At 48.4% G+C, this 23,033-nt stretch overlaps 1 protein-coding gene across 1 annotated transcript; it reads right to left on the bottom strand.

Annotated features, from left to right (window-relative positions):
* Nucleotides 1-5,855: 5,855 nt before the first annotated feature.
* On the bottom strand, nucleotides 5,856-21,302 carry LOC147090054 (uncharacterized). Its single transcript, XM_085977226.1, has 2 exons — nucleotides 21,223-21,302; nucleotides 5,856-10,849 (listed from the first exon to the last, which is right to left on the bottom strand). The coding sequence occupies exon 2, from the start codon at nucleotides 8,298-8,300 to the stop codon at nucleotides 6,447-6,449; it is 1,854 nt and encodes a 617-aa protein (XP_085833352.1). The 5' UTR covers nucleotides 8,301-10,849; nucleotides 21,223-21,302; the 3' UTR covers nucleotides 5,856-6,446.
* Between the last annotated feature and the right edge of the window lie 1,731 nt (nucleotides 21,303-23,033).

Raw genomic sequence — 23,033 nt, 5'->3', positions numbered from 1 at the left:
CATCCGACTTCCATCCCCAATGTCCCAGGCAGCACGGTGGCATAGTGGTTAGCACTGTTGCCTCACAGAGCCAGGGACCCGGGTTCGAATCCGGCCTCGGCTGACTGTGACGAGTTTGCACATTCTCCCCGTGTTTGCGTGGGTTTTCTCCGGGTGCTCCGGTTTCCTCCCACAGTCCAAAGATGTGCGGGTTAGGTTGATTGGCTGCCTCGTTACTCCGATGTGTCGCCATGATTGATGATGGTAGCAGCAGCTGCCAGGGCCAATTTATCATAGCCAATCAACCTAACCTGCACATCTTTGGACTGTGGGAGGACACCGGAGCAAACCCACGCAAACACGGTGAGAATGTGCAAACTCCACAGAGACAGTCACCCGAGGCCGGATTCAAACCCAGGTCTCTAGCGCTGTGATGCAACAGTGCTAACCACTATGCCGCTGTGCTGCCTGCAAATCAGAGGAGATCTTCCTAACTTAATAGCTCTCTGGCTAGGGGTTCCCACAAGTGGGGAATCAATTGGGCTGTTAAATCAAAATTGCATCAATTTCCCACATCGTGCAGAATTCGTGTGGGAAACCCGCCCCCGTAGCAAAATCCCACACGAATTCTGAACGATGTGGGAAACTGATGCAATTTTGATTTAATAGCCCAATTGATTCCCCACGAATGGGAAACCCTAGCCTGAGAGCTTTCAGGTGACATCATCACTGCTGCTTCATTTAAGGGCTTCCACAAGCCTTCCTGACTTCAGCAGACTGCCAAGCTTCTCGCCCAAGCAGCTGCTGCGAACATCATCAGTCATGGTGACACATCGGAGGAAGGCATCCCCCAGATTTGATGAGGCAGCCCTCCAGGCATTGGTGGAGGGAGCGAAAAAGAGCAGGGAGGTGCTCTTCCCCTCCTCGGGGAGGAAAAAGCTACCCCAGCAATCCAAGGCTGTGTGGCTGAGGGTGGCAGAGCAAGTGAACGACACCAGCAATACCATCAGAACATGGAAACAATGTCGCAAACGCTTCCATGACCTTCTGCGCACTGGAAAAGTGAGTATGATGTTCCCATCACTCTTAATCTGATCCCCATTGCCTTTCCTCGCCAGCTCTCAGCTTTACCAATCTCTTCCTCCACATCCCACTTGGCACTGACATCCATGCACCCTTTCCCACTCCCTCTCTCTCTATGATCACATTCACCTAACTAATGGACTGTGCAGCCCTCACACTCCCTATCACTGTCATGCTATGAAAGCAACATACATCACATAGGGAAGGCCCTTGGTCTTGCCATCTCACTCCATCTTTCTCTCCTTCTAAGCATCTATGCCATTGATTCTCTACACTCACTCATTCATTCTCGCTCAAACTCCACTTGTCTCCCCCATTGCAGGAAAAGAGAGCTCACAACCAAAGAGAGCAAGCCAAGCCAGGGGGAGGGGCAGCCTCCTTAGCCCAGCTGACCCCATGGGAGGAGGCGGTCCTGGAGATCGTCGGTGTCCAGGACGACACACAAGTGGGGGACGGAGAGACCGGTGCAGCAGAGCAAGCTGGTGACAGAAGAGTTTTCCAACTCTCTCAATTGCATTGCATGACTCGCTGATAATGACTTGGAAGCTCTAACAGATGGACCTCTGATCATCTGCAATAAGCACTGTGCAGGTAACCCTGGCCTCTCATCTCTGACACTTTCCTTTACTCCCCCACAGGTCCATCGCAAGCTCCCGTCTCCAGGACGCAGGAGGAGGTTCAGCCTCAGCTACAAGACTCCTCAGAGGAAGCTGCAACCTCTGAGGGCGCAGCGTCAGCAGAAGGCAATGCACCCAGCACCAGCGCAGAAACTGACACCTCGGTGGGACCTTCAGGACATAGAGTAGTGTCGTCACCTGGTGTATCACAGCTCACAAGTGAGCCTCAGCAGATGGTGGAGACAAGGACAGCAGTGGAGAGTCCTAGTCGGAGGGCGCAGCACTCTCCCAGCTCGGCTCAGCTGCATGTTGACCCTCTGCCTCTGGGTCCATCCACAGTATCAGCGGTGATAGCACTCCAGGAAAATATGCAGGAGTCTCTGGCAGGTTTTGTCTCCAGGGCTGCTGCGAGTGCGGAGCGAATGGAGGAGTCCGCCGCTAACGTGAGCAGAGCCTTTGTGGAGTCATTGGCGCATCAGGGCATTACCACGGAAAGGATGGCAACCTCCGTGGAAAGGCTGGCTACGGCCATGGAGGAGATACGTCGCGTGAGTGTTGAAAACATGGTGAGTGTTCAGACTAGACTGACATCTCTGGAGGAGCGATGCGCAGCTATTGAACGGAGAAACCAGACCTTCATGGCAGTCCCTCTGAGAAGGACTGCCAGTCCCGACACGGGTCCCCATGGCTCCCCTGATGTGCAGCAAGGTGCTCTCTCGCCACTTGCAAGCGCTGAGGGGGACCTGACCCATGAGAGGGATGATGGTGGCAGAGAACAAGGAGGTGGGGGCTCCTCTCCAAGCGCTCAAACTTCCATGCCACTGACAAGTCCTCGGTCAGAGCCCCACCTGAGTCAGCACCCAAGTGAGATCGGCGTCTCAACCCCTGCACAGCCGCAGGAGCAGCAGACTGCTGCGCAGCCCTTACAGGCTCGCAGACCCAGAGGACGCCTGCCAAAGGTGTCCAGACAGGAGCAGCAAGGAAGTGAGCAAGGGGCCTCCACATCTGCTGATGCCACTGGGGTACCGCTACGTAGGAGCACGCGTAAGAGAAATAAACTGCACAAATAGTCACAAGGGTAGTCACTTGGGTGGAATTTAATGTGTTATGGTTGAAAGCCATCAGAATAATGTGATTAAAACATCTGTTGGCTACTGCTGTAGTTGTGGCGTGTGTCATTTCGCGAATGGGACTTTCACTTTGAGGTCAGTATGGTGGTCACATCGCTAGAAGTCAGCTGCTCCCTGGCTATTGTCAGTGCTCAGGTAAAAGGATGCGAGGCACTAGTCCCTCATGGGTGAGGCTCAGCAAATCTGCCCAATATGAGCGCGTCCCTTGCATGCCGGCCACCAATGTTCTCGCGCACTGCTGCCGCTGGTTGATGAGCCTCTGCAAGATGTTCGTCTTCGCTCTCCTCCTCCCCCTCCTCCTCCTCCTCATCTGAGGAGGATATGTCAGGAGCCACTTGGTCCTCGGCCATCTGCAAGCCACGACGCTGTGCCATGTTGTGAAGCACACAGCAAACCACGACGATTCTGGAGACCCTGGCTGCTGAGTATTGCAGGGCTCCACCTGATCTATCCAGGCATCTGAAGCGCATCTTCAGCAAACCGATGGTCTGCTCGATCATGACTCTGGTGGAAAGGTGGCTGGAGTTGTAGTTCTCCTCAGCTGCGTTGGATGGGCTCCTCAGCGGCGTCAATAGCCACGTCCTCAAGGGATAGCCCTTGTCTCCAAGTAGCCATCCGTTAAGTTGGTCTGGCGGACTGAATAGCGGAGGCACAGTAGACTGGCGCAGTATGAGGGAGTCATGGCAACTGCCAGGGTACTTGGCACAAACATGCAAAATTTCCTTCTTGTGGTTACACACCAGCTGAACGTTCAGGGAGTGGAACCCCTTGTGGTTGACAAATATACCAGGATTGCGATGGGGAGCCTTAAGGGCCACAGGTGTGCAATCAACGATGCCCTGCACCCTTGGAAAGCCTGCAAGATTCGCAAATCCATCCGCTCTCGCCATGGCACTTGCTAGATCCTTGGTGAAATGGATGTGATTGTGCGCGATGGCAAAGAGGGCATCGGTTACCTGCTTGATGCAGGTGTGCGCGGCCGCCTGTGAGACGCCGCTGATGTCTGCTGCTGATCCCTGGAACGAGCCTGAGGCAAAAAAGTTGAGTGCGATGGTGACTTTGACGGCCACTGATAAGGGGTGTCCAGCTGCTCCTCTGGGCTCCAGGTCTTGCTGCAGCATTGCGCAGATGTCAGCCACTATCTCTCGCGAAAGTCAGAGCCGCCTTTGGCACTCCCGCTGAGACATGTCGAGGTAGCTGACCCTGCGTCTGTAGACCCTGTTTGGGGGGTATCTCCTGCACCGACGGACTTCCATGCGCTGGCCCCTTCTGGCCTGTGCATCCTCAGGTGGGGCAGCAGCAGCTTGGCGCAACTGTTGTTGCTGCTGCTGTTGGGCGGCCTCATGTAATATCCAGAAGGGCAGGCCAAAAAAAGCTCCCATGCTTCTGGTAGATGCCTCAGTTGAGGAAGCGTTCAGTGAAGGTGGCGAGAGGGGTTTCCCAGGAGGTCACACTGGAGATGGTTGTCAGGCTGCAAACTTCCAGAGCTTTGGGAAGCCTTCTGAAAGATCCCCCAGACCTGCGAGAGCAAAGTTATGCCACCTGCAATTAAAGCCTGTTCAAATCTGCCATTTAATGGTTGAGCTGCAGCTGCTACTCCTCAAGCCAGTTGTGCTCCCGCCAGGTTTCAGATGTGTGTTTCCCACCAGGCGTGTTTCACGTGGGAAAACGATTAAACTTGCAACTGGATAGGAAAATGGGATTATAGAGCCAACTGAGGGCTTGTTCAGGGCCTTAAGGGGTCGGGACCAGCAGACACGAATTTAGGAAAATTGCATCGAGGCGGGTTTGCGCCCGCACGCCAGTTTTGCGATTTTTATCCCCCACACGACCCCAACCCGCCCGCCGTAGCAAAATCCAGCCCATTGTGTCGATTGGGCTCATACTCACTGGAGTTTAGAAGATTGAGAAGGGATCTCATTAAAACCTATAAAATTCTGTCAGGTCTGGACAGACTAGATGCAGAAAGGATGTTTCTGATGGCCGGGGAGTCCAGAACCAGGGGTCATAGTCTAAGGATAAGGGGTAAGCCATTTAGGACTGAAATGAGGAGGAATTTCTTCACCCAGAGAATGGTGAACCTGCGGAATTCTCTGCCACAGAGGGCGGTGGAGGCCAGTTCATTAAATATATTCAAGAAAGAGTTGGATATATTTCTTGAGGCTAAAGGGATCAAGGGATATGGGGAGAAGGCAGGGACAAGGTGTAATGAAATCTGTTTGTCTTGATCCTGTATTCGTTTTGCACTCATGTATATTACCCTCCCCCACTGTGTATAGTTTCACTTCCTCTTTCCCGACTAACCTGGGAGGTTCCAGGTCTTGGCTCTTGGCTCCGCCCCTGACTTCTCTTACATAAAGATCCCAGGATCTGTATGACTCATTCCTGTGAACCAGTCGGCGTGTTGAGATGTTAGCTCTGATCTTAGTGATTAAAAGCCAACTTGTTGAAGTCTATAACTTCTAGTTTTGTGGTTATTGAAGGCCCATCAATTTTAATCACTACAGAATACTAGGATGGATCGACTCCTAAAACCAGAGCGTCTGGACTTGGATCCACATTCTGCTGAGGCATCAAATCAATTTGGACACTGGCTCAAATGCTTCGAGCTCTTCGCAGGGGCCTCATCCGCTAGCGAGGTAGATAAACTGAGTCTACTGACTACTCGCGTAAGTCATCGGATTTATTCGTTCATCCGGGACACCACCTCTTACACGGAGGCCATCACTATCCTGAAGGCCCAATACCAGAGGCCAGTAAACGAAGTGTACGCCAGACATCTGCTGGCTACACGCAGGCAGCGACCAGAGGAATCAATGGACGATTTCTTACAGGGCCTAAAGGACCTGGTCCGGGACTGTAACTGCAAGGCCGTGACGGCCAACGCGTACTCTGATGAATTGGACCGCGATTCCTTCATCACGGGCCTCAAATCGAATTATATCCGGCAGAGACTGCTGGAGAAGAAGGTCCTGGACTTAAAAAAGGCAGTGGCCACTGTAAAGTCTGTGGGTTGTGCAGTTAATTACGACACAGACTTCAGGAGTAACATACAACAGGACTTTACTATTCGAAGGTCAGGGCGAATCTGCCCTATAAATCATGCCACAGCACTTATATACCGGTGTGGTCACCGTCGGTATTACCGTATACAGAAGCCAAACAAGTAGTGCCACACCTAAAATAGTTCTCTTAAAGGTGAATGGTTACATACAATAGTCTCTTAAAGGTAGACGGTTACATACACTACAATCCTCCCTTTTTAGCTTACAACATACTATTTCTCATTAACATACATATATTCAACTTCAGGTAAACAATTTACAGATATAGTCTCTGTGGGAAACAGTTCACAGGTTCAGTCTCTGTGGGAACAGTGTATAGATTCAGTCTCTAGTCTTGACTCGGTCCGAACAACATCGCTGTGGTGTAGCCGGTTCACATTGCTAGCGTGACTCCTCCACTAGTCTTCCCCTTGACGTAACAGCTTGAACTTTCGTCCTGCTGAACCAGCAATGCTGACTTTTACAAACAGCTGTATTGCCTTGGTAATTTTTCTTACTTTCCAACTGATTTATCTCCCTTTGTAGGGCCCACGTGCATGATCTGGTAGGAGTGATAATGATTTTGATGGTTATCATCTTCTGCTTCTTCTTTTTCTTTTCTGCTTCTTGGAGACTCTCGGGGCTCCCTTATCAGCTGCCAGCTGTAGCGCCACCATCTCTCTATGTTCCTTAGACTTTAAGTGCTTCATCCTGATTTCTGCACTTTGGGAGTTTTCATCACAAGCTGGGCAGACCAGATCCTCGTAATATTCAGTGTCACTCAACAGGTCATGGTAATATTCGGTGTCGTCCTGAGCTAGTCTAGCGAGAGGGCCTGCTACTTCTTCCGTACCCAACTGGACGTTAGCCGACTGTTGTTCCCTCCCTAGACATCTTTCCTGAAGAGACTTCTTCATGCGTTCATATTCATCCCGCTCTTCCTGGGTTTCCTGCAAATCCTTCACTAATGACCTCGTTTGTGATTTCAACACTTCCCCTTCCCTCGGGGATTGATTGATCAGGCTATTCAATCCTTCTACTGGAGCAGCTGTTTCAACATTCTGCTGTTCACATTGACGTGATTCAGCGTACTTTTGGCATCCCTGTAAAATCTGTGTTGCAACCTCAGCTATTTCCATAACTTTTGAGAGCTCCGAACTCCTTCCCTTTGAAGATTGAAGCTCGTGTTCAGATTGTTCCCATTGTAGAGTCTTGTCCTTCAGCATATGAAGGAGTTGGCTGACCGTTAACTCTTCCATGGGAACACTGTGGATCAGAGTCTTCTTCATTTCATCCACCTTTTCCTCCAATGCTTTCACCTTCTTTTCCTCTTGTACTTTGGCTTCCAGCGCTCGGAGAAGTTGCACCTTGATGCTCTCTAGCTCATGTTCAGAGGCCATTCTTACAGTCTCTGTGTTTCTTACAGTTCCCTTTTCTTCCACTGAACGGATTCCCAGTTGAATCTGTTCTTCAAGTTGTTGAATCTCGGTCATTACCGCCCCATATTTGTCTTGGGTTTCTTTTAATATTTTTATGAGTTCTTGTACATCTTGTCTTTCAGGTTCTGCCATGTCTTTCACCTCTAATTTCTCATCTATGGATGGAACTTCTACCGATGAGTCTGTCTTGGCCTTGAGCTCATCAAGAATTTCCTGCAGCCTTTGGACTTCTTGCTCATGTTCAACCTTCAGTTGCTCATATGCTTCCACTGAAACTAGCTTTTCGGAGGTTGCCGAGTTAACCCCTTCCAGAATTGTAGCCTGGGCCTGTTCATACTGTTCTTTCAACTTCTCACACTCTGCTTGTAAGGAGTCGTAGAGAAGAACTGGAATAAAATCCTGGCTTCCTGCAGATTCCTCTTCATTTGCTTCTTCCTGCAAATATTCTAACTCCTGAACAGCATAAGGGAGATGTGATCGGTAATTGGTCACGATGGCTCTATGGTCGCTCTCTGCTTGAGCTAGCTGCTTCTGTTGTCTTTCCAGATTCTCCCATTCGGTGTCATAGAACTTTTTCATTGTTTTCATCTCTTGTACGAGACGGTAACTCAATTGTTCTAATTGTTGTCGTAATTTGAAATAAGTTTGAGTCCGAGCTCGGTGTTCTTCCGTCATGGATATGTCCGTAACTTGAACAGGCTCAGAATTTTCTGTCCAACTAGGTTGTCGTTGTTCGGTGGAGTTCTGTTCTGAAACTTTGTTCTTCTCTGGAGCATAAGCCTTTATGCATGCCTTCGTTTTTCCAACCTTCATCGGCAAGTCCATTTCAGCCTTGTCTTTCATATTTGGGTTGGTCTTATCATCATCCGTTTCAGAATCTGAGCTGATTGTCTGCACCGAGTCCTCACTCGTTATGACTTTTAGATAGTGCCATTCCATGTCTATTTTCTTGATCCACTCCCGTCCTAGAAGTGGTGGTCCTCCCTCATGTAGTACGTATAAGTTCATTCTTGGGTGTTCTTTACCCCATCTCTCACTTTGACTCTTATCTTTCCCATGGGGTATACTTTATGCCCCGTGTATGTCTGCAATACGAACTTGGTATCTCTTAAGGGTATATGTGAGAATAGCCGGTGGTAATCCCTTCGATTTATGACTGATAGAGCTGATCCAGTGTCCAACTCCATTTTCACTTGGATTCCAGCTATTTTCAGCATGACCCAGATAGTTTGTAGGTCAGCTTCCTTACTCACATTGTGAATTCTCAGACTACCCAGCTCCTGGCCGTTTGGGTCTGAGTCTGAATTCTGTTCGTCTGAACTCTTCTCAGCCACCTTGTGTACCTTGTTGTACTTTTCCTGTGATGGCTTCCTTTGGTTGTTGGTCCTTTGGTTGTTGGTCTTCTTCCCTGACCGGCATACCTTAGCTATGTGACCCAGTTTGCCACATTTCCTACATTCCTGGTTCTTAAACCAGCATTGGTTCTGGTCGTGTGTTGTCTTCCCACAACGATAGCATTTTGTTGTTGTCGAGGTAATTTGATCCACACTTAGTGCTGCTGTCTTTAGCTGCATTTCCGCAGTTCCCTTCGCTGCGGCTTCGTGCGATGCTGCAATAAGGACAGCCCTGTCAAGTGTAAGGTCGTTCTCTTTGAGTAGTCGCTTTTGCATTCCTTCCTTTGCCAACCCGCACACGAACTTGTCTCGCAATGCCTCTGTCAGATTCCCTCCAAACTGGCAGTATTTCGCTAGTCTACGCAGTTCGACCAAGTATTCTGCGTTGCTTTCATCTTTCCGTTGCGTTCTCGCATAGAATTTGAATCGTTCCGCCAACATCAACGGTGTAGGGTTCAAGTGGTCCTTCAGGACAGCCACAATATCATTGAAAGTCTGATCCGCCGGTTTAGCTGGTGCTAGTAGATGCTTCAAGAGCCCGTATGTCTTTGCGCCCATCGAGTTCAGCAAGGTTATAGCTTTGTCATCTTCTTCTATTTTATTGGCCTCACAATAGATCTCAATGCGTTCCACGTACGTGGCCCAGTCTTCTACTTCGGAATTAAAATCATTGATGTTACCACGCTTAGGCATCTTCCTCTCTTTGGGAACAACACAAGTATTTCTTTAAATTATTATTTCTTTTTTTTTTCTAAGATGGCGGTTTTCCCGCGAAAATGGCAGTTTCCCGCTCTTATCTTCTCTCCCCGCCCACTTCAATGGCGGTTTCCCGCTTCTGTCTTCTTCCCCGCCTAATGGCGGCTTCCCGCATTTCTTCCCTGGTGGGAGGGGTACACTTTCCCCATGGGCGACGGCCGCTGGCTTTCAGGTTCACAGCCTGCGCGTCGGCTTCAAGGCTTTCCCTTTTTTTAAAAATTTTATGGCAGGGCGACCGGCTCTGGGTACCCTGTTGACGGCGAACAGGTTCAGCCGCTGGGCTGGCTCTCGCACAGTTCCCCTTGCTCGGCTCTGTCTCTCTCCCGCTCGCTCGGCTCTACCGGCGCTGGGTACACCCCGTTGACGGAGGACAGTTCAGCCGCTGGACTGGCTCTCGCACAGTCTCTCTTGGTCGGCTCTGCCTCTCCCACTCACTCGGACCCCAATCACGCCTCCCAGCCCTCTCGCAGTCCGGTGCTTCTCTCCCCGGCTGCGGCTGAGTTTCTCTCTTCCTGCGCCTACGCTCCCGGTCGCAGCGCTTCGTGGCTTCGGTCACCGCCCGGCTTTTCCCCCGGTCGCGGTCTCTCACGACGCCGTTGGACCCGACTTTTTGTCCGGCTCCTTTTCCCCCTCGACCGTGGTCGAGTGCCCAGCCCTTATCCTCCGGCTATTCTTTTCACTTTCCCTTACTCACAGTCACTGTGGCAGAAGGGACAGTCAGTGCCTGTTGCTGATGGAAGTTTTTGTCGCTAAAGTCTTCCTCCTTTCTATTGCTGCAGCCTTGAGTTTTCTCCCAGCCGAATGACGAGGGCGGTTGCCTCTTTTCGACGCTCTTTCGTTGCTTTGAAATTATTGTTGCCGCAGGGTACGATCGGACTCGTCGCCACTGTAAAGTCTGTGGGTTGTGCAGTTAATTACGACACAGACTTCAGGAGTAACATACAACAGGACTTTACTATTCGAAGGTCAGGGCAAATCTGCCCTATAAATCATGCCACAGCACTTATATACCGGTGTGGTCACCGTCGGTATTACCGTATACAGAAGCCAAACAAGTAGTGCCACACCTAAAATAGTTCTCTTAAAGGTGAACGGTTACATACAATAGTCTCTTAAAGGTAGACGGTTACATACACTACAGCCACTGCGCGATCGCTGGACGTGGCCCAGAAAAACACTGACTCTTATTCTTCCGGCCACCGCCTCATGTGCGCCGAGGGGGCCGCCATCTTGGAATCAGCCATCTTCCCCATCCAGGTCTCAGACCAGCTCTACGCCGCCGGAGTGCCCACACAGAAGTTTACCCAGGAGTCCTACTACAGCGGCAATGTCTCGAGGCCCGAAATGCTGCTTCTGTGGCTAGGCCAAGCACCCCAGACAACGATGCCCAGCGAAGGACGCTACATGCTTCAAATGTAAGAAAAAGGGGCATTTTAGCAAAGTCTGCAGGGGGAATCCGATTTCCAACTCCGTCACCACCTCGTGCGTGCCGTGCGGGCCGCCATCTTGGGATCCGCCATCTTTTCCCGACTCAACGGCCGCCCAGGGCCCAACAGTGGCTTCGATCACGGTGGATCAATCCAGGCCACACCCGTTGACAAAATCCATGATGGACATACAGGTAAACGGGAATTTAACAAAATGTTTAATTGACTGTGGGAGTACCGAGAGTTTTATCCACCCTAGCCTGGTACGGCAGCACTCATTAACGGTAACCCCTACATGGAGCAGAATTGCTATGGCTGCTAAGCCCCACACTTCGGACATTTTGGGCTACTGTGTGGTAACACTGACTGTAAAAGGCACGGACTACAAGGATTTTAAACTCCTCATGATGCCAGAACTCTGTGTTAATGTAATCTTGGGCCTGGACTTCCAGTGCCACCACGAAAGTGTCACGCTAGCATATGGCGTGTCCCAGCCGCCACTCACAGCCTGTGGCCTATCAACCTTAAAAATCAGCCCGCCCTCTTTATTCGCTAATCTCGCTCCGAACTGTAGGCCCATAGCGACCAAAAGTAGATGGTACAATCTGGAAGACAGGCACTTTATCAAGGTGGAAGTGGACAGACTCCTGTGGGAAGGCATTATTGAATGCAGTACCAGCCCATGGCGTGCCCAAGTAGTCATAGTTAAAAATAGCGAAAAGAAACGGATGGTAATTGACTACAGCCAGACTGTGAATATTTATACCCAGCTGGACGCCTACCCTTTACCCCGCATATCAGAAATGTTCAACCAGATTGCGCAATGCCGAGTCTTCTCGACTATCGACCTCAAATCCGCGTATCACCAGCTCCCCATTAGAACGGAGGACCGCCCATACACCGCCTTCGAGGCGAACGGGCGCCTCTACCATTTTCTCAGAGTGCCCTTCGGAGTAACAAATGGGGTCTCGGTCTTCCAACGTGAGATGGACCGCATGGTTGACGAGAATAAACTACAAGCCACCTACCCCTATCTGGACAATGTCACTATCTGCGGGCACAACCAGCAAGACCACAATCTAAATCTTGCGAGATTTTTAAAAACTGCCCTAAAGCTGAATCTAACCTACAACGAAGACAAATGTGTCTTCAACACAACCCGTCTCTGTATCCTCGGCTGTGTGGTGGAAGATGGGGTAATTGGACCGGACCCTGACCGATTATGCCCCCTAAAGGAACTGCCCCTGCCACACAATCCCAAAGCTTTAAAAAGGTGCCTGGGATTTTTTTCGTATTATGCCCAATGGGTGCCCAATTACTCTGATAAGGCCCGACCCCTCATTAAATCGATGTCCTTCCCACTATCAGCGGAAGCTTGGGAGGCTTTCACCAGTATTAAACAGGACATTGAAAGGGCTGCAGTGTGTGCAGTGGACGAATGCATTCCCTTTCAAGTCGAAAGCGATGCATCAGACTTTGCCTTAGCTGCGACCCTCAATCAGGCTGGGAGACCTGTGGCCTTCTTCTCCCGAACCCTTCAGGGACCTGAAATCAGGCACTCTTCTGTCGAGAAGGAGGCACAGGCTATAGTGGAGGCACTGCGGCACTGGAGACACTACCTAGCCGGCAAACGTTTCACCCTGCTCACCGACCAGCGGTTGGTGGCTTTCATGTTTAATAACAAACAAAGGGGGAAAATCAAGAATGACAAAATACTCAGGTGGAGGATCGAACTATCCACGTTCAACTATGATATTATGTACAGGCCGGGAGCCCTTAATGAACCCCCAGATGCCCTATCGCGGGGAATGTGTGCCAGCATTCATACGGACAAATTACAGGGTCTCCACAACGACCTCTGTCACCCAGGGGTCACCCGACTATACCATTTTATAAAGTCCCGCAATCTGCCCCACTCCATCGAGGCGGTCAGGGCAATGACCAGAGCCTGCCGCATCTGTGCAGAATGCAAGCCTCGTTTCTACAGGCCTCACCGTGCACACCTTATCAAAGCCACACGGCCATTCGAGCGCCTAAGTCTGGACTTCAAGGGACCCCTTCCCTCTGCCGACCGTAATGTACACTTCCTCAATATCATTGATGAATATTCCCGCTTCCCCTTCGCCATTCCCTGCCCAGACATGACCAGTGCCACGGTCACCAAGTGTCTCTGTAATCTATTCTGCATGTTTGGCATGCCGAACTACATACACAGCGATAGGGGGACGTCATTCATGAGTGACGAGCTGCGCCAGTTCTTGCTCTCGAAGGGGATAGCCACTAGCAGAACCACTAGCTACAACCCCCGGGGCAATGGGCAAGTGGAAAGGGAGAATGCTACTGTTTGGAAGGCTGTCACGTTAGCCTTAAAGTCAAAAGGCCATCCGACCTCCCGCTGGCAGGAAGTCCTCCCAGACGTGCTCCACGCCATAGGGTCTCTGTCATGTACTGCCACTAATGCTACCCCTCATGAAAAGATGTTTGTTTACCCCCGGAAATCCACCTCGGGCATATCTCTACCCGCGTGGCTGATGTCTCCGGGGACAGTACTGTTGCGGAAGCACGTGAGAGGCCATAAAATGGACCCCCTTGTGGAAAAGGTACAGCTCCTCCATGCAAACCCTCAGTACGCCTATATCGAATACTCTGACGGGTGAGAGGACACTGTTTCCATAAAAGACCTCGCTCCCTCAGGGAGCGGAGAGAACGATGGGAGACTACCCAATGAAGAACTACACTACAAAGAGACAGGACACCCAGAGGTATCAATACCCAACTTTAACCTGGAGGACACTGCAGATAACCTGGAAGGCACTGCAGAGGCCCGGACAGCAGAGGAACCAGAATCCACTCCCCTAGAGGCACCCCAACCGGCTTTGCTCCGATCACTGAGAACTGCAAAACATCCTGACAGACTCACTTGTACCAACTTTTAAGAAATATCACCCCGATGGACTAAATCTATAGAAGGGGTGAATGTAATGAAATCTGTTTGTCTTGATCCTGTATTCGTTTTGCACTCATGTATATTACCCTCCCCCACTGTGTATAGTTTCACTTCCTCTTTCCCGACTAACCTGGGAGGTTCCAGGTCTTGGCTCTTGGCTCCACCCCTGACTTCTCTTACATAAAGATCCCAGGATCTGTATGACTCATTCCTGTGAACCAGTCGGCGTGTTGAGATGTTAGCTCTGATCTTAGTGATTAAAAGCCAACTTGTTTAAGTCTATAATTTCTAGTTTTGTGGTTATTGAAGGCCCATCAAGTATCATCTGCAAACTTTGATATGTTACACTCGGTCCCCTCCTCCAAATCGTTCATATAGATTCTAAAGAGTTGGGGACCCAGCACTGACCCCTGTGGAACACCACTAGTTACTGATTGCCAGTCCGAGAATGAACCATTTATCCCAACTCTCTGCCTTCTGTTAGATAGCCAATCCTCTATCCATGCCAGAATATTACCCCCAATCCCGTGATTTTTTATCTTAAGCAATAATCTTTTGTGTGGCACCTTGTCAAATGCCTTTTGGAAGTCTAAATACACTACGTCCACTGGTTCCCCTTTATCCACCCTATATGTTACTTCCTCAAAGAACTCCAGCAAATTTGTCAAACATGACTTCCCCTTCATAAAACCATGCTGACTTTGTCCTATTAAATTATGATTATCCAAATGTCCTGTTACTGTCTCCTTAATAATGGACTCCAATATTTTACCTACCACAGATGTTAGGCTAACCGGTCTATAGTTTCCAGCCTTCTGTCTACTGCCCTTTTTAAATAAGGGCGTTACATTAGCAGTTTTCCAGTCTGCCGGGACCTTTGCTGAGTCCAGGGAGCTTTGGAAAATTATTACCAATGCATCCACAATCCCTACCGCCACTTCCCTCAAGAGCCTAGGATGTAAGCCATCAGGTCCAGGTGATTTATCCGCCTAGAGTCCCATTATTTTACCGAGTACCACTTCCTTAGTGATTTTGATTGTGTTTAGCTCCTCCCCCGCTATAGCCCCCTGTTTGTCCAGTGTTGGGATATTCTTAGTGTCTTCTACTGTAAAGACTGATACAAAATATTCATTCAGTGTTTTTGCCATCTCCATATTTCCCACCATTAATTTCCCAGTCTCATCCTCTAAGGGACCAACATTTTCTTTAGCCACCCTTTTTCTTTTTATATAACTATAAAAACTCTTACTATCTGTTTTTATATTTTTTGCTAATTTACTTTCATAATCTATCTTCCCTTTCTTAATCAATCTTTTTGTTATTTTTTGCTGTCTTTTAAAGTTTTCCCAATCCTCTACCCTCCCACTAGATTTGGCTACCTTATATGCCCTTGTTTTTGTCGAATACTATCCTTAATTTCTTTACTTAGCCACGGATGGCTGTCTTTTCTTTTACACCCTTTTCTTCTCAGTGGAATATATATTTTTTGGAAGTTGTAAAATAACTCCTTAAATGTACACCACTGATCATGTATCGTCTTACCCTTTAATCTATTTTCCCAATCCACTCTACTCAATTCTGCTCTCATACCTTCATAGTCTCCTTTATTCAAGCTTAGCACGCTTGTTTGAGATCCAACCTTCTCACCCTCTAATTGAATGTGGAATTCAACCATGTTGGGACGGACTTCACTTGGCCAATGCTGGGACTAAAATCCTGGTGAATCGAATAACTAGGGCTGTAGAGAGGGCTTTAAATTAATTAGTGGGGGGCAGGTTTCAAGAGAGCAAAAAATAAAAATGTCAGCGGAGAAGGCAATAGAGCAAGGTAGCAGTGGGGGAATTAAAAACCAGAGCGTGTCAGGAAGGGACAGAATATATAAAGATAAAGGTAAAGTAGTAAAGGGCGTAAAAGCAGGAATAAATTGTCACAAAACATATTTAAAAGTTCTTTATCTGAATGCACGCAACATTCATAACAAAATAGACGAGTCGACGGTACAAATAACTACACATGGGTATGATCTGGTGGCCATTACGGAGACATGGCTGCAGGGTGACCATGACTGGGAACTAAACATCCAGGGGTATTTGACTATTAGGAAGGACAGACAGGAAGGAAAAGGAGGTGGGGTGGCTGTGTTAATAAAGGATGGAACCACTGCAATAGTGAGAATTGATATTGGGTCAAAGGATCAGGATAGTGAAATGGTTTGGGTGGAAATAAGGAATAATAAGGGGAAAAAATCACTAGTGGTCATAGTCTATAGGCCTCCTAACAGTTGCAACTCTATTGGTCGGAGGATAAATCAGGAAATAGTTGGGGCTTGTAATAAGGGAACAGCTATAATCATGGGAGATTTTAACTTTCATATTGACTGGACAAATCAAATTGGGCAGGGCAGCCTTGAGGAAGAGTTCATAGAGTGCATTAGGGACGGGTTCCTTGAGCAGTATGTTACTGAACCAACCAGGGGGCAGGCAATCTTAGATCTGGTCCTGTGTAATGAGACAGGATTAATAAAAAATGTCCTAGTAAAGGATCCCCTTGAAATGAGTGACCATAACATGGTTGAATTCCAAATTCAGTTGGAGGGTGAGAGTTGGATCTCAAACCAGCGTACTAAGCTTAAATAAAGGAGACTATGAAGGTATGAGAGCAGAGTTGGCTAAAGTGGACTGGGAAAATAGATTAAGGTGTAAGATGGTTCATGAGCAGCGGTGTACATTCAAGGAGATATTTCACAACTTTCAAGAAAAATATATTCCACTGAGGAAAAAGGGGCGTAAAAGAAAAGACAGCCATCCGTGGCTAAGTAAAGTAATAAAGGATAGTATCCGACTGAAAACAAGGGCATATAAAGTAGCCAAATCTAGTGGGAGGATAGAAGATTGGGAAGCATTTAAAAGCCAGCAAAAAATAACTAAAAGATTAATTAAGAAAGGGAAGATAGATTATGAAAGTAAACTAGTAAAAAATATAAAAACAGATAGCAAGGGTTTCTACAGATAGATAAAAAGAAAAAGGGTGGCTAAAGTGAATGTTGGTCCCTTAGAGGACGAGACCGGGAAATTAGTAGTGGGGAACATGGAGATGGCAAAAACACTGAACAAATATTTTGTATCAGTCTTTACAGTAGAGGACACTAAAAATATCCCAACACTGGACAAACAGGGGGCTATAAGGGGGGGAGGAGCTAAACACGATTAAAATGACTAAGGAGATGGTACTCGGTAAGATAATGGGACTTAAGGTGGGTAAATCCCCTGGACCTGATGGCTTACATCCTAGGGTCTTGAGAGAGGTAGCGGTGGGGATTGCGGATGCATTGGTGGTAATTTTCCAAAACTCCCTGGATTCAGGCAAGGTCCCAGCAGATTGGAAAACTGGTAATGTAACACCCTTATTTAAAAAGGGAGGTAGACAAAAGGCTGGAAACTATAGACCAGTTAGCCTAACATCTGTGGTTGGTAAAATGTTGGAGTCCATTATTAAGGAAGCAGTAACAGGACATTTGGATAAGCATAATTTAATCGGACAGAGTCAGCATGGTTTTATAAAGGGGAAGTCATGTTTGACAAATTTGCTCGAATTCTTTGAGGATGTAACAAACAGGGTGGATAAAGGGGAACCAGTGGATGTGGTGTATTTGGACTTCCAAAAGGCATTTGACAAGGTGCCACACAAAAGATTACTGCACAAGATAAAAAATCACAGGATTGCGGGTAATATACTGGCATGGGTGGAAGATTGGCTATCTAACAGAAAACAGAGAGTTGGGATAAATGGTTCATTCTTGGGTTGGCAATCAGTAACTAGTGGTGTTCCGCAGGGGTCAGTGCTGGGACCCCAACTCTTTACAATCTATATTAACGATTTGGAGGAGGGGACCGAGTGCAACTTATCCAAGTTTGCCGATGATACAAAGATGGGAGGGAAAGCAGTGAGTGAGGAGGACATAAAAAACCTGCAAAAGGACATAGACAGCCTAAGTGAGTGGGCAGAAATTTGGCAGATGGAATATAATGTTGGAAAGTGTGAGGTTATGCACTTTGGCAGAAAAAATCAAAGAGCAAGTTATTATCTAAATGGAGAGAAACTGCAAAGTGCTACAGTACAAAGGGATCTGGGGGTCCTGGTGCATGAAACACAGAAGGTTAGTATGCAGGTACAGCAGGTGATCAGGAAGGCCAATGGAATCTTGGCTTTTATTGCAAGGGGGATGGAGGATAAAAGCAGGGAAGTCTTGCTTCAGTTATACAGGGTACTGGTGAGGCCACACCTGGAATATTGCGTACAGTTTTGGTTTCCATATTTAAGAAAAGATATACTTGCTCTCGAGGCAGTTCAGAGAAGTTTCACTGAAGGACGATAAATCCCCAGGGCCTGATAATCTACATCCTAGGGTACTTAAGGAAGTGGCTCTAGAAATAGTAGATGCATTGCTGGTCATCTTCCAGAACTCGATAGACTTTGGAACAGTACCCATGGATTGGAGGGTAGCTAATGTTACCCCACTATTCAAAAAAGGTGATAGAGAAAAAGCGGGGAATTATAGACTGGTAAGCCTGACATCGGTAGTGGGGAAAATGCTAGAGTCCATTATAAAAGATGTAATAGCAGAGCACTTGGAAAGCAGTGACAGGATTGGACAAAGTCAACATGGATTTACAAAAGGTAAATCGTGCTTGACTAATCTACTGGAATTTTTTGAGGATGTAACTGGTAAAATAGATAAGGGACAACCAGTGGATGTGGTGTATTTGGACTTTCAGAAGGCTTTCAATAAGGTCCCGCATGAGAGATTAGCGTGCAAAATTAAGGCACATGTGATTGGGGGCAAGGTATTAACTTGGATAGAGAACTGGTTGGCGGACAGAAAGCAAAGAGTTGGAATAAACGGGTCATTTTCCAAGTGGCAGGCAGTGACTAGTGGGGTACTGAAGGGATCTGTTCTAGGACCCCAGCTGTTCACAATATATATTAATGATCTGGACGAGGGAATTGGATGTAATATCTCCAAATTTGCAGACGACACAAAGCTGGGTGGGAGGGTATGCTGTGAGGAGGATGTCGTGAAACTCCAGTAGGATTTGGACAGGTTGGGTGATTGGGCAGAAACATGGCAAATGCACTATAATGTGGATAAATGTGAGGTTATCCACTTATGTGGCAAAAACAGGAAGGCAGATTATTATTTGAATGGCAATAGATTGGGAGAAGGGGAAGTGCAAAGAAACCTGGATGTTCTTGTGCACCAGTCGCTGAAGGTAAGCATGCAGGTGCAGCAGGCAATTAAGAAGGCAAATGGTATGTTGGCCTTCGTAGCAAGCGGGTTCAAGTACAGGAACAAGGATGTCTTGCTGCAGTTGTATAGGTCCTTGGTGAGACTGCACCTTGAGTATTGTGTGCAGTTTTGGTCACCTTATCTGAAGAAGGACGTTCTTGCCATGGAAGGAGTGCAGCGAAGATTCACCAGGCTGATACCTGGGATGGCAGGAATGACGTATGAGGAGAGATTGTGTCGATTGGGCTTATACTCACTGGAGTTTAGAAGATTGAGAGGGGATCTCATCAAAACTTATAAAATTCTGTCAGGCCTGGACAGACTTGATGCAGGAAGGATGTTTCTGATGGCCGGGGAGTCCAGGACCAGGGGTCATAGTCTAAGGATAAGGGGTAAGCCATTTAGGACTGAAATGAGGAGGAATTTCTTCACCCAGAGAGTGGTGAACCTGTGGAATTCTCTGCCACAGAGGGCGGTGGAGACCAGTTCATTAAATATATTCAAGAAGGAGTTGGATATATATCTTAAGGCTAAAGGGATCAAGGGATATGGGGAGAAGGCAGGGACAGGGTACTGAATTTGGTTGATCAGCCATGATCTCATTGAATGGCGGAGCAGGCTCGAAGGGTCGAATGGCCTACTCCTGCTCCTATCTTCTATGTTTCTATGTTTCACTCGGTTGATTCCGGAGATGAGGGGGTTGGCTTATGAGGAAAGGTTGAGTAGGTTGGGCCTCTACTCATTGGAATTCAGAAGAATGAGAGGTGATCTTATCGAAACATATAAGGTTGTGAGGGGGCTTGATCGGTTGGATGCGGGGAGGATGTTTCCACTGATGGGTGAGACTAGAACTAGGGCGCATAATCTTAGAATAAGGTGCTGCCATTTCAAAACTGAGATGAGGAGAAACTTCTTCACTCAGAGGGTGGTAAATCTATGGAATTTGCTACCTCAGATAGCTGTGGAAGCTGCGACATTAAATAAATTTAAAATGGAGATCGACAGTTTCCTAACTGATAAGGGAATTAGGGGTTACGGGGAGCGGGCCGGGAAGTGGACTTGAGTCTAGTTTGGATCAGCCATGATCCTATTGAATGGCGGAGCAGGCCCGAGTGGCCGTATGGCCTACTTCTGCTCCTACTTTATATGTTCTTTTTCTCTTCACATATCTATAAAAGCTTTTACAGTCAGTTTTTATGTTCCCAGCAAGCTTACTCTCATATTCTATTTTCCCCTTCTTAATTAATCCCTTTGTCCTCCTTTGTTGAATCCTAAACTGCTCCCAATCCTCAGGTTTACTGCTTTTTCTGGCCAATTTATATGTCCTCTCCTTGGATCTTATGCTATCCCTAATTTCCCTTGTTAGCCACGGTTGATTCACCTTTTTCGTTTTATTTTTATGCCAAAGTGGGATGAGCAAATTCTGTAGTTCATCAATGCGGTCTTTGAATGTTTGCCATTGCCTATCCACCGCCAACCCTTTGAGTGATATTCCCCAATCAATCCTACCCAACTCGCTCCTCAGACCATCGTAGTTTCCTTTATTTAAATTTAGGACCCTAGTCTCTGAGTCAACAACTTCATTCTCCATCTTAATGAAGAATTCGATCATATTATGATCACTCCGGCCCAAGGGGCCTCGTACAACAAGATTGCTAATGAATCCTTTCTCGTTACATAATACCCTGTCTAAGATAGCCTGATCTCTGGTTGGTTCCTCGACATATTGGTCCAGGAAACCATCCTGTAAACACTCCAGGAATTCCTCCTCCACAGTAGAGGACGTGAGAGGGCGGGAGGGAGTCCCTTTAAATGTGAAGGGGGTGGGTGTCCCTTTAAATGTGGAGGGGGTGGGTGTCCCTTTAAATGTGGAGGGGGGTGGGTGTCCCTTTAAATGTGGAGAGGCGGGGCCGCACATGCTCATTCGGCCCCCTCACCACAACACGAAGCTGCCAGTGCAACTGTGCGGGGCCTCCGGGGAGCAGATGGAAGCCCGGGTCCGGGGAAGAGGCGGAATCAGCGGCCGGGGTAAAGTCAAGTGTTGGGGAATCGATTTAAATCGAGGTGAGGGGGGGAGCGGAGATCGAGATTATAAAGTAAAATAGGAGCAAAACCAAACCTGAGAGTCGGGCGGGCCGGATCTCCGCGGACGCCGAATGGAGCCGATTGAGCCGCGCGGGGTGGCGGAGTGAGCCGGAGCAATGTGATTCTGACTGACGGGAGCGCTGGCCAATAGGAACAGGGCTGAGCTGGGAGGACTGAACTGGGCGGCCTGGTCCTCCAACCAATGGCGGTGCAGCTAGGGGGCGGGACCTTTCTCCCCCTGCGCTGAGGCTGGGACCCGATTGTGACGTCATCACAGGAAGAGGCCTAATCAGGTGGATGGAGGCCTGCCCGGGCCTGTGACTGACAGGAGCTCTGACCAATCGGACGAGGGCGGGCCCGGGTCCTCCAACCAGTGGAGGCGCGGCAAGGGGGCGGGGCCTCCTCTCCAGCTCAGGTGCGCTGGGGCCGATTGTGACGCGCTGTCCCCAGATGAGAGCAGCTCAATCAGCACAAGGCTGGGGCTGGAATCTGGGAAGGGGCCGCAGGCAGCGGGCCTGGCAAAGGGGCAGATGCTTCACAATACAAGCTTCTTTCAAATGCAAAATTGTTTCCTACAGACAGCCTTGGTCACTCTGCAAAAAAAACTGTTTAACAATTCATCAAACCACCCCTGCTTTAGGAGAGGCATAGAGTGCAAAAGCAAGGACTACTTGCATGCCAAACAATGGAAGCAACATGCGATAGACAGAGCTAAGCGATCTCACAAGCATCGGATCAAATCAAAGCTCTGCAGTCCTGCCACATCCAGTCATGAGTAGTGGTGGACAATTAAACATTTAACAGGAGGAGGAGGCTCCAAAAATATCCCCATCCTCAATGATGGTGGAGCCCAGCACGTGAGTGCAAAAAACAAGGCTGAAGCATTTGCAACTATCTTCAGCCAGAAGTGCCGAGTGGATGATCCATCTCGGCCTCCTCCTCAGATCCCCAGCGTCACAGATGCCAGTCTTCAGCCCATTCAATTCACTCCACGTGATGTCAAGAAACAGCTAAAGACACTGGATACTGCAAAGGCTATGGGCCCTGATAACATTCCGGCAATAGTACTGAAGACTTGTGCTCCAGAACTAGCTGCGCCCCTAGCCAAGCTGTTCCAGTACAACTACAACACTGGCATCTACCCGGCAATGTGGAAAATTGCCCAAGTATGTCCTGTCTACAAAAAGCAGGACAAATCCGACCCGGCCAATTACCATCCCATCAGTCTACTCTCAATCATCAGCAAAGTGATGGAAGGTGTCGTCGACAGTGCAATCAAGCGGCACTTACTCAGCAATAACCTGCTAACTGACGCCCAGTTTGGGTTCCACCAGGGCCACTCCGCTCCTGACCTCATTACAGCCTTGGTCCAAACATGGACAAAAGAGCTGAACTCGTGAGGTGAGAGTGACTGCCCTTGACATCAAGGCAGCATTTGATCGAGTGTGGCATCAAGGAGCCCTAGCAAAACTGAAGTCAATGGGAATCAAGGGGAAAACTCTCCATTGGTTGGAATCATATCTAGCACATAGGAAGTTGGCTGTGGTTGTTGGAGGTCATTCATCTCAATCACACGACATCACTGCAGGAGTTCCTCAATGTCCTAGGCCCAGCCATCTTCAGCTGTTTCATCAATGACCTTCCCTCCATCATAAGGTCAGAAGTGGGGATGTTCGCTGATGATTGCACACTGTTCAGCACCATTCGAGACTCGTCAGATACTGACGCAGTCCGTGTCCATATGCACAGCTTCAATTAACCCTCCCCCGCTCTGGGCTTAACTATATGCAGAACCAGTTTCTTAAAGGTGTGATGCTTCTTAAAGGCATGACACCTGATTTATAG

Source organism: Somniosus microcephalus, unplaced genomic scaffold, assembly GCF_052327205.1.
Source record: "Somniosus microcephalus isolate GS21.2 unplaced genomic scaffold, FLI_Smic_1.0 unresolved_chr4, whole genome shotgun sequence".
Taxonomy (NCBI): Eukaryota; Metazoa; Chordata; class Chondrichthyes; order Squaliformes; family Somniosidae; genus Somniosus; species Somniosus microcephalus.
This window is presented reverse-complemented; position numbering and strand designations above follow the sequence as displayed.

Excerpts from the sequence above, each read along its gene's own strand:
- LOC147090054 (XM_085977226.1), bottom strand. The coding sequence starts at position 8,300 with ATGAACTTATACGTACTACATGAGGGAGGACCACCACTTCTAGGACGG.